The sequence below is a fragment of the Lepus europaeus genome, chromosome 3 (genome assembly GCF_033115175.1).
Source record: "Lepus europaeus isolate LE1 chromosome 3, mLepTim1.pri, whole genome shotgun sequence".
Classification (NCBI taxonomy): domain Eukaryota; kingdom Metazoa; phylum Chordata; class Mammalia; order Lagomorpha; family Leporidae; genus Lepus; species Lepus europaeus.
In genome coordinates this window covers 11,660,535-11,672,555 of record NC_084829.1, presented here as the reverse complement: position 1 = coordinate 11,672,555, position 12,021 = coordinate 11,660,535, and the positions used below count along the sequence as shown (strand labels likewise).

The window sequence follows — 12,021 nt, the reverse complement described above, 5'->3', positions numbered from 1 at the left end:
CCCAGCACTTTGATTCCTCTGTAAATAGTTAACTATTTTTGCTTTATCATAAATGTATCCATCCAACCATTCATTAACATATCTTGGTTTTGGAGCATTTGAGAGTAAATTGCAAACTTTATTACTCTTTGACCTAAATAAGACTGCTGGTTTTTAACTTCTGTTTGCAGGCTGGGCAACCTGTGGCAGCCCACCTAGGTAGACAGCAGAGATCAAAGAGCAGCCTGGCTCCTCCAGTGTGTGGCTTATCTCTCCAGTTCCCTCCTCCTCCCCAGGCAATGTAACATTGACTCTTTAATTACAGTGGAGCCTTGCCTGTGCACTCGAATTCCTAGAAAGTGGGAGAGGGAATTTACAAATCCAATTCTCTTTAAAAACATTATTATTTAAGACTGAAAAGACTCCTACAGGTGGCACAGATGGAAGAGTTTAAAATAAATAAGTCCCCTCCAGATAGAAACTTGAAAGCCTGCTTGCGCATTTCCAGAGTTCCCTCTCAGATTTGCTGAAAGCCCAGTTGCGCCCTTAGCAGTGTAAGGGACACGGCGAGTACAGCCGGGCTCTGCTGTTGGCACAAAATACTCCAGGAAACATGTCAAAGATCATCATTGCCGGCGCTGCGGCTCAACAGGCTAATCCTCCGCCTTGCGGCGCCGGCACACCAGGTTCTAGTCCCGGTCGGGGCGCTGGATTCTGTCCCGGTTGCCCCTCTTCCAGGCCAGCTCTCTGCTGTGGCCCGGGAGGGCAGTGGAGGATGGCCCAAGTGCTTGGGCCCTGCACCCCATGGGAGACCAGGAGGAAGCACCTGGCTCTTGCCTTCGGATCAGTGTGGTGCGCTGGTCGCAGCGGCCATTGGAGGGTGAACCAACGGCAAAGGAAGACCTATCTCTCTCTCTCTCTCTCTCTCTCTCTCTTTCCACTCTGCCTGTCAAAAAAAAAAAAAAAGAAAAGAAAAGAAAAAGAAAAAAATCATCATCACCATACCTACCTGTAGGAGTTAGAGGCAGAGACTGAGGGAAGCGCTAAAGAGCGAGATAGTTGTTAGCTGGCAAATGGGTGGCTGGCAAGCCAGGGGTCGCCTTATGTGGATTCACAAAGCAACCCTTACTGTGTGTCTGTAGTACGTGGAGTGTTCCAGCTAAAAGAACACGATCCAGCGGTGTAATGACAAGGCTGCGAGCAGTGGCATTCTACTAAAGTTTGCTTTGCTTCCACTTCCGTTATGGTTGTGTTTATGTTTCAAGTCTTAATTGATGTTTTGACCTTGTGTTGGTCCCCGAGGAGATTTTGTGGGGTGTAGTTTTTTTAAATAAAAAGAAAAGACATATCTAATATACCGTTAGCCAGAAATCCTCCCTAACAGACCCCCAAATGAGAAGAATTGTGTTAAAGCACTAAAATCTTGTGAAAAAGATATTGATATATTAGCACCAGAAACAAAACACAGGCGTTATCTTAGAGACCTGGGGGATGGGGCCTTGGTGGGGGAAGAGAGAAAATCAGGGGTTCGATTTTAGGACCCAGTATCAGGACTCTCAGCAGTGTTGCTTCGACGGAGGAAAGAAGGGGGACGTGGAGGCTGGTGTGAATTAGGCATGTAGGTAAGCCCCTGGTTAGGACAGAGCCCCTGAAGGAGAAAGCCAGGGGCCCACTGGTCAGAGGAGCCGCTACAGCCAGAGCTACGCCGATCCAAAGCCAGGAGCCAGGTGCTTCCACCTGGTCTCCTATGCGGGTGCAGGGCCCAAGCACTTGGGCCATCCTCCACTGCACTCCTGGGCCACAGCAGAGAGTTGGACTGGAAGAGGAGCAACTGGAACTAGAACCCGGTGCCCTTATGGGATGCTGGCGCCGCAGGCGGAGGATTAACCAAGTGAGCCACAGCGCCAGCCCCTCCTGAATTTCTTACACTGGAGAAAACTGAGTCCTCTCGCCCCACTCCCACCCCAACCCCACCCTTGGATGGAGTACGATCAGCTCAGCCCTCCATGTCATCTTTGGAGGCTTCCTGACCGGGAGGAGCCGTCTGCAGCGCGGGCTATCCCATCGACAACTCTTTCTCAAGAGCCAGGCAGAGTGCGTCCGCTTGTGAGTGTGAGCTCACGTGCAGAGACATCGTTTATAACAGCTATTTATCTACTTTGAAAGAAGTGCTTAAATCATTGTTATTTTCCATGTTCCACTCTTGGCAACTTGTGAGAATTTTCTATGGACGGCTACGTTTGCATACTTATCTACAGGGCTGTTTCCAACCAGAGAATCTAAAGTGCAATTATTCTACTCATGCTTAAATCAATGTTTCCTGCTTATAGTCTGTCTTGCAGATGTTCAGATAGAAGCCAGCACCATAGGGAGACCAGGAGGGCAAGGTATCCCTGAGTAGAAAAGAACAGCGCTCTCTTAATAACCAGTGCATTTGGGAGAGAGCTATTGGAAGGAAACTCTACTCAAATGATGACTTAATTGACAAGGAGAGATAGCTTCCTGCCGTCCCCTCTGTTTATACATGCTATTGTTTCGATCAAGATGTTTTGTTTACTGTGGAAGGAAATATTTTCCCCCCTCTGAGATAATTAATTTTTGTCAGCTTCACTGTGTATAAGGGAAACTGAGAAACTGTTAATTGAAATACAAAATGAGTCACTGTTTTCAGTAATTTTTGGCAGCATTCTAATTTGTGTCAATCCCAGCCTAATTATTAGATTTTTTGGAAGCAGAAAGCATATTTGATTTTTTTTTCCTCTTCTTGAATTTTTTTCCTTCCTTCCTTTTGGTGGTTGTTTTTGAAATATATGCTGTCTGACACGGGTTATGTAAGTTCTGTCAGTGTGGAGTGAAACCCCGGTACCTTTGAAATACCAAGAGGTTTATTGCATCCTGCTTGGCTGTTACGGGAGCTCAATATTTAGAAAGCTCCCCAAATGCAGCCTTCGCCTATTCCTCCCACCCACCCCCAGCCCCAACCAGAAAATGGGATTTTTTTAAAGACCTCTTAGCTAGTGTGAAGCCACAGTATATGGCCCATCACTAATGACATCATTGAAGTACATTTCCCAGAAGCCATCCGGGAGAATTCATTTGGAAATCCAATTGAATGCCCCTGGCGGAGGGCAGCCTCCTCGGAGAAGTGGCCAGTCATGCATCCCCGAGTTGTTTGTTGTGAAAGCGCTCATCACCGTGAACTCATTTACTCCTAATGCGAACCCGCCGTCTGATTCCACAGGAATTCTCTTCCAAACGATCTTGAACGCAGAGAACGGGAGTGGCGCATTGCGGGCAGGGTTAATAAAATCTACCGGATTGATGGCTGGTATAATGGGCCTGCTAATGGTGCTTAATAGAAGTTGGTTCATCCCGGCTGTGGCAGAGTGAAGTTGGCACAGTGGCCGGTAGACAAGTGGCTCCATCCCTCGCCTTCCGGGGTGGCCTCTGGACGGAGACAGCATCAGTGTGAGGCACTGACAGACAGGGCCAGGGCTGGGAGGGCTGCAGGGAGGATGTCGCTCGTTCTCCAGTGGCTCCTGCAGGCCACAGGCTAGGGGACATCCAAGCACATGGAGCCGCAGCTATCCCAGACCCTGGCCCTCGCCCCACTGTGGTGGCCCAGTGAAATGAGCTGTCACACTGACAAGGGTGACAAGCATCGCCACTGCTCTCTGGAGGGGCTCCAGGCCAAGAACTGCACCAGCACTGACTGCGGCCCTCCCTCATGGCTGTGCCTTAGGAGGCCTGGCCCACTTACTGCCCCAGCTGGTAACCCAGGAAGCAAGTTTAGGGAGATGGCGCAACTAGCCCATTGTTCCATTCGGAAGTAGGGACCCTGAAACACCATGTTCCTTTGTCAGAGGGAGAGACATGGAAGCAGCAGGTGACAATCAGAAGATAGAATGAGCAGGAGAGGAGACTGGGCCTGGAGTTCTTCCCAGTGTGTGTCCAACTGGTCACATATTCAAGATCAACTTCAGGCAAAAATGGGCAAAGGCTGTGATCGGTGTGCCATGTCCTTTTCCCAACCTTGTTACTGAAATGTGAGGGTCAAGACCGTGGAGATGCCCGACTGCTCTGAGCTGTCCGGCGGCAGCTTTGGCTGGGGCCACCAGGAGGCCTCTCCATGCAGGGATGCCCTACCCTCAAGCCTTGGTCCTTGCCACACAGCCCTGCACCATCAAACCTTGCCACACACCAGTTATGGAGGCTCGTCTTGTCCTCCTGACCTGTCCCTTGATAGCTCAGCCCGAGGGACAGGAAGCTCCTGCCTCCTGCACCTGCTCTCTGAGCCTAAGACTTCTGGGGCTGAGAACTGAAGGCTGCTGAGAGCTGGTGCCTGGGGTTCTAGCCACATAGCTGGGCATGGAATATGAGCAGAGGTCCCCTGGGCATTCCTACGCCCTAGGATGTGTGTCACTGCGGTGCTGACACCATTCAGGGTGCAATGATAGGAGTACGATGGAGCTCGCAGGGAGAGCCTCTGGGTGTGAGCGGCCACCCGGAGCTGCAGCGAGTGTGGAGCAGGAATGGGGGAGGAAGGATAACTGGGAGTATAAAAAAACAGAAAGCACCAGCACTGGTGGACAGTGCCGGGAAGCAGAGTGTAGCAGAAGGGCCTCAGAAACGTTTCCAGTCCAGGAAAGCCGGTGCAAGGAGACGCCAGTGACGTCCCCCAGAAGACAAGGATGGGCCCCAGCAGTTCTCACATCTGCAAACACCCCTATTCCTAAAGACTTCGCTTCCTGACTGTGTCATTTTTAAAAAATCTGGTTTTCAGGGCTTGGAAGATGTGAGGAAACAGATGGTTATGAGGCGGGGGTGATGCAGGGAAGGGGGCGGACACGGAGGGGCTCAGAAGGAGCCCACGCATGTCCCATGGTGCCTCCACTTCAGCAGGCCTGAGCTCCGTGCTGTGGTGCTGAGCACAAGGAGGAAGGCAGAGATGGGGTGCGATGTGCTGTCTGCCCCCCCGCCCCCCTCAGAGCTTGTGAACACGCATCCCAAGTGCTAGACTACACGGCATGGGATAGACAGGCAATAGAATTGAGTGAGAGAAACTGGAGAGGCAAAGATTCTCAGACAGGATCCTAGAAGGTTGCCTTGACTGCAAAGAATATAAAGGATTTGAACAGGGAGGGAAGAAAAGGCAGAGTTCGCAAGAAAACGAGGCAGAGATGGGCATCTGGACGTGGCAGTAGCAGGCTAGGCAGCAAGGAGACTGAAGAGCGTGGCTTTGTTCGAGTGGAGGGTGCGTGTGTGTGCGTGTGTGTGTAAAACAGTGGGCAGTGTATGAATAAGCTCGGGTACCAATGTGTGAGTTTGCATGTGTGTGTGTGAGAGTGTGCATTCACATATGTGTGAGGATGTAGGTATGTGTATGCGAGTTTGTGTGTGTGAGTATATGTGTGAACTATGTGTACTGTGTTCACATAGCACAGGCACACGTGTAGGTGTGTTAGGAGAGTTCGAGACCAGAGAGGGTGACAGCATTTTGCAAAGATCCTTGGTAGCCAGCCAAAGGAATTTGGACCTTCACGGTAGGCAGTTGGGACCCCAGTAGGTCCTTAGGCATGGAAGCCAAGTTCTGAAAAATGTGTATGTAGCAGCATGTAGGCAGACAGCCTGGGGAGGGGAGAGAGGGCGCTCTGTACTGCAGGCAGCCAGGCTCCCCTTACGATGTCGCGTCTTTTCTCCTCCTGCAGCACACTTCCATAGTGCCCCTCTCACTGCTCGAAATCGTCCTGAGGCCACATCACTACCCATCGAGGAAGGCGGGACTCACCTTGTTGGCCGCAGGTAGCCTTGCTTACATCAGCAGGTAAGAAGTGCCTAGAGAAAGTCACCATAAGCTTGTCATCCAGGACCCTGAGGAATATTCCAGAAAACAGACTCTTCCATCAGCGCCCCTTTATCGTGTTTTAATGTGGATCTAACCATCCTTAAATTTCCAAGTAAGAAGGCACCTTATTGTTTGATTTTAATACTCACGGAAAGCTCGCGTGCATAGGAACATACAGGTGTGTGCACACTCACAGAACAAGTCACAGCCTCTCTCTTGCTCATCCTTGCACAGTTACACATGTTGCTTTCCCAAGAAAATGTTGATCTGTGGTTCCCTTTGCAATTAAAATGTTGGAATGGCTGAATGATCTAAGGCATCTAAATCTCTTCCATCTAAAAAGGCATTTGACAAGGGAAGCATGCTAAGTTGGTCCAGTCCCATTGCCTGCATCATTATGGGCTTATTTGCATGAACATCTGGCATCGGAACTCCTAGAGGGCATTTGGACAACTGCCTAGGGGCCTGCAGAGCAGCCTAGCTGGAGGCGTGCGAGATGACTTCAGTAGCTGGCCTAGATTTCATCCTTCAACTGCCTGGCGACACTGACTCCCAGGAATGCCGCCCGGGGGTCTGCAATCCGGGGAATCTGCTTGACTCTCCTCCCAGGGGCTGGGGACCGCCCTTCGCGCTGTCTGGCCTCCTCATCCAGCACCTCGCTTTCACTTCTGCTGAAAGGGGCAAGGGGAGCCCAAGATCTGCAGAATGGCAGCTCACCAGCATTCTTTCTCTAGACCCCCTGGCTGTTCACATGTGACAATCTGGCTGGTCCCCAATCCCTGCTGCAGGAGGGCTCTGTCAGGGATGCAAACCAAGAGAGCAAACCCGTGGGATCTAGCAACGCCTTTTCCGTGGAGTTCAGAGCCTTTGCCTTAGAGCAAAGGAACTCGGTGTCCAGAACTCCGGTGCTGGTCCTCCCCTAGACCTTCCTTCCCTTTTGTGCTGTCTTCTGCCCCCACCCTTCTGCACGCCTCTTTTCCTGGGAGCCCAGAGTTTCTCCTGCTTTTCCTGTCTTGAAGGGAGTACTTGCTCAACGATCCTACCCCAATCCTTCAATGATCTAAGCTGTTCTGGGACCTCTTCATTTTAACAAAGGACTTTTTTAGAAAGCAAGGGTTCACTGTTTGCTGATGTCTGAAGCACTGTGTTGAGAAGGATCCTGAGGCTTTACCAAGATTACTCATCAGGGTCTTTCTTCGGTATGAGAATGGTCAGTGGTAGGATATAAACCACGTGTATACCATAGCAGGCTTTTCCCAAAGCACACATCCCTGAAGGTAGAGCATCTGGGCCCTGGGTCAGGCATGAAGGGATTTCTTTCTGCTGTATGTGTTGAGGAGTAGCAAGGTTTGGGGAGGGGCGTGTTTTGTACAGGGATTATGATGCTTAGGATGCCCACATTCCATGTGGAATTCCTGGGTTCAAGTCCAGACTCCATTCTCAATGCCTATGTCCTGCTAATGCATACCATCAGTGGCGATCAGTGGCAGCAGGTGATGGCTCAAGTAGTTGGGTCGCTGTTCACCCATTGGAGACCTGGAGTTCCTGGCTTCTGGCTTTGGCTCAGCTCAGACCTGACTATGATGGATATCTGGAGAGTAAACTATGAATAGGAGATTTTCTTTCTTTCTCTCTCTCTCTCTCTCTCTCTCTCTCTCTCTCTCTCTCCCATCTGCCACCTCATGTTTGCCTTTCAAATAAATAAGACTAAACAATTATTTTTCAAAAAAGATAAGCAAGGTGGAAGCTAAGTATACATATGGATTTGTGTGCTCTGGTTTTTTTTTTTTTTTTTTTTGGTTTAATCTCACATGCACTTCCTTGTTAAGTGTGATTTAGAGAGATCATATACAAGTTAGCAGCCCTGACTTATTAACTTGTTCTACCTAAGGACACGAAAGCTGGTCAGCAGTGCATTTATCTGACCCTTATTCTTTTTCTCTTTGGAAACCAAGAGGATAAGTGATTCATAAGCTCACTGCTACTATTGGGGGAAATTGCAATGACCATAAACATGACAATCCGTGGCCAGAAGCATGGCTTCTCTGTACCTGAGGATGTGTTCTGATGATATGGGAAACTGGGGAGTTGGAGGAGGAGGGGCACGGTGGTGGGGGATGGGGACAGTGTATGTGATGCCCATCCAGCTGTTCATCAGCACTGGGCACTGTGCTAAGATGCTGAGGACACAACGATGTACAAGAAATCTGCTGACCTTAGGGACTGTGTGCAAAAGAAGACCATGAAGAGATGGTGGGAAGACGGGGTGATACGACTGCATTGGAGGGCAGCCTGGGGTGCTGTCAGTACACAGAGGGGTGTTCAGGCCTGGCTTCTTAAAGGGAAGGCTTATCTAAGATGGGACCCAAAGCATGATTAGACATAAGGCAAAAGGGATGTGGAAAACATCTTTAAGCAGGGAGAAGTGCATCTGCCAAGGACTGGAGAAGCAGAGGCTATGGCTGCATTGGAAGATAGGGAAAAGCTAGGTCATGGGTCAACATCAGTGAGTCGGGACTTTTAAACCATGTGCTTTTTTATAGAAAAGTTGTAAGCAGAGTGAAATGGTGCAGCTTATGGAATCAAGATCAACCAAAGCATGATTCTGGCAGAAGTGTGGACAAAGAGGAGCAAGATATGTAGTCTGGTGGATGACATTTGTGGTGACTCAAGAGAGTTGATGATGTTAGCCAGCGGATGATAATATCAGTCAATTCACAAATCAAATCAGAGATGTGGTTGAAAAAAGGTGACATCTATCACCTAGAGCTGGAAAACTGAAGTTCCAAGCGGGTTAGCCGTCAAGCCCAAGGTCATTTGGTGGGGGTTGATGGTGGGGAGAGCAAAGCTGGGACTTGAGCCAACTTAAGTGGAGATCTTCTGTTCCCAAATCCAGGTCTCGTTCCATTGTATTCACCTGACCAGGCATTTGTTCAACTCTCAGTTTATGCAAAGCCACCCTGCTCCATCCTGGATGCATGGGAAGGCACAATAGCTTCACCAAGTCTCTGCGCTCTAAAACCTTTTACGACATTCTAGTTGTTCTCAGCTCTGTACTCGGAACAGACATCATAGTTAATGGTAATGGGACGGGTAGAAGGAAGGGATGGAGTGCTGTCCCCAGCAGGACTGTGCACAGTGAGGACAGGGGGTGGCTCGGGATTTTGTCCTTGTTATAATTAATGAGCGTTGGGTCCACAAAGCCCTATCCTTTGCTAGAATAATTGCACGTGGATGAGAACCTTTTACGTTGTTGCATTGGTGAGAGCTTTCTTATCTCTGCCACTTCTCTGGTTAGGGGAGCTCTGACCCTTGGCTGCCTGCATCTCTATCCTTACGCAATGTGTGGATGTCCAAGGGCCCTCGCGGCCACAGATGGCCACCAGCAAGTTCCACAAACTGTGGCTATCCATGGAGATGTTTGAGGGCCGTGGCTATGGGTCAGCGGTTAGGTGTGCCAATCTGAATGGTCAAATGGGCAAATGGGGTAACAGCCCAGCAGGAGTGAGGTGAGGAACATGGGCCTGGGCCAGAGGGAGCAGGAGAAGCAAACTCGAGTGAGCTGAAGAGCTGCAGCTCTGACCTGGGGAAGCGTCTCATGTCCGACACCACGTTACAACGACCTAAGAATAGCCCCGAGGCCGTGGGGACAGCCTTGCCTGTGGTGTTTGCTTTCTGTTATTTTTCAGCATGCAGAGTTGGAGGGCTGGTCCCCAAGTGGGAAAATCGAGCTTTGCAAAGTAGTAATGACTGCACATCTTTCATTTCCTCTGGAGAGCTTTAGTCACCTATAAATACGGGTGCTCACTCACTCCTCCCTGCTGCCTAACCCCAAAACACCTCACCACGCTCTCTCCGAAGCAGTGGTGAGAAGAAAAATAGAACTGTCCCTTAAGCTGCTTCTTATTCACTCTTTTATTGACCAAATGTTTCCCCTAACAGGGGGCTGTCCTGCTGGGAAAAGCAAAGTCACATAAGGCCAGGCCTCAACCTGTAGGAGGTTTATGCTTTAGAAGTGGGAATGAGCCATGCATACAAACTGTAAGGCCACAAGATGGAATGGAGTGAAATTGCTAGGAGCCACAGGATCACAGAGAAGGAGGAGGCTGAGCAGGTGGGAAGGGTGTCATGGACGCTGTGTGCTAGGCCCCGCCTCAAGGACTGATGGGGTTGGCACTGCAAAACAATGGGAGAAAGTGAGCAAGAGTAACACAGCCCCAAGACCAAGAGAGTGAAGAACATGAGACAGCAATGGTCGGGAATTTCTCTTTAGCTGGGGCTACGGTGAAAGAGACTGGGATGAAATGACTTTGAAACCAGGCACTCATAGGACCTCACGGCTAGCACGCTAGAGGTGAGACACACACGGACAGTATGTCCCAAGGAACACAACCTAAGTTGATCACATGGTAAGAGGAAAATGTGTGGAATCCGTCCACCCCACGGCTCAGCACCATAGTACACTGTAGGGCTGCACGGTTGACTGGCAGCTACGGTTTCTACTCACTACCTATCGTTCTGTGCCGTCATAAAGTTAAAAACTCGCCGAGGTGAACTAGAGGTTGTCTATCTAGAAAACGAGAGAGTGTGTTCTTGCTGCTGTTTATTTCTATGGGGTTTGAGTAAGAGTGAGAAGTGTTAGTCACTAGGCCAGAGAATTATGCTTTAAAAAGTAATCTTACACTACCACTTAAAATGAATTGGAGGGACGAGAGATGGGAAGCAACATAAAACAAAATAATATAAAATAAAAATTAGCAGAATATTAAGTTATCTGAGTTATTCACCATACCTTATTCCTCTTCATGGCTATTCCACAGTTCCAGGGATATCCCACATCTGGGTTCTTGAAGCCCCCTTCTGTCTGGCTCTATACAGGAGGTCCAGTCTTCCAAAGCCTCTGCTTCTAGAGTTCCAGTAATCCATGGGGCACTCACACACATCTGTGTTGCACACCGTGCTACCCACGCCATACACTGTCCTGAGCACTGCTCTCCCCTACAAATGGCAAAGCTACCATCCCCAGCCTCCCGTGCCCAGTGCCTCCACCCGGCACAGCATGAAAGTTTAGCATGCCTTCCCTCTGTCAAGGATGCCACTGCCCATTGGCCGTCTCTGTTGATAAGTAGAACAACACCACTGGCCACAGCAACAACCCCAGCTGGGCTGGAACACACTATCCCCCTGCCTTTGGTAGACCAGAAGCCTGCCAATGTAGTTGCAGTCTGTGCTAGCAGGTAAGCTGGTGCACACTAGGGGTGAGTGTCCCACAGGAATGCCCCTATGTCCTAGTCTTCGGGAAGATGCTTGTGACGTCACCTCTCAATCGCAGTTCCTTGGAGCTAAGAAAGAGGGTTCTTTCTGCTATGTTCTGCTCATTTGAGTGAGGTCTCCCAACAAAGCTTCTTGGGCCCCTACACATAACAATCTTTTAAAACTCATGCACCATTTACACACACACACACACACACATGTCCCCACACACCTGACCCCGATGATACATTAAGAACTGCCCAAGGTGGGTGGGGCTGGCTGTGTGGTGAAGGGGTTAAGCTGCCACTGGTGACAACAACATCCCACAAGGGGGTGCTGGCTCAAAGCCCAGTTGCTCTGCTTCTGATCCAGCTCCCTGCTGATGTGCCTTGGAGGGCAACAGAAGATGGCTCAAGGAGATCCTAATGGAGTTCCAGACACATGGCTTCCACCTGGCCCAGCCCTGGCTGTTGCAGCCACGTGAGGGAGTGAACCATGGGAGAGAAGATCTTTCTCTGTCTCGACCTCTCTCTCTGTCACTCTACCTTTAAGTATTTATTTGAAAGGCAGAGTTACAGAGAAACAGAGAGAGAGAGAGAGAGGGGTCTTCCATCCGATAGTTCACTCCCCAAATGGCCACAATGGCTGGAGCTGAGCCAATCCAAAGCCAAGAACCAGGAGCTTCTTCCAGGTCTCCCACGAAGGTGCAGGAGCCCAAGGACTTGGGCCATCTTCCACTGCTTTCCCAGGCCACAGAGAGAGCTGGATCAGAAGTGGAGCAGCTGGGACTCAAACTGGCACCCATATGATATACCAGACTGGGGGGCTTTAACCCACTGTGCCACAGCACTAGCCCCCATAAAGTAAACCTTTAATAAGAAAAAAAGAACTGCCAGGGGCTGGGGTTGAGTTCCAGGGCTAGCCACCTTGCGATCTTCAACAAC

At 49.9% G+C, this 12,021-nt stretch overlaps 1 protein-coding gene across 3 annotated transcripts in view; it reads left to right on the top strand.

The window, feature by feature from the left end:
- ADTRP (androgen dependent TFPI regulating protein) overlaps positions 1-12,021 on the top strand; it is a 69,963-nt gene that overhangs the window by 43,934 nt on the left and 14,008 nt on the right. For all 3 annotated transcript variants that reach the window (XM_062187333.1, XM_062187332.1, XM_062187334.1), the window contains exon 4: positions 5,688-5,803. In XM_062187333.1, the coding sequence (XP_062043317.1) occupies positions 5,688-5,803 (116 nt within the window). The remainder of the gene's footprint in view (positions 1-5,687; positions 5,804-12,021) is intronic.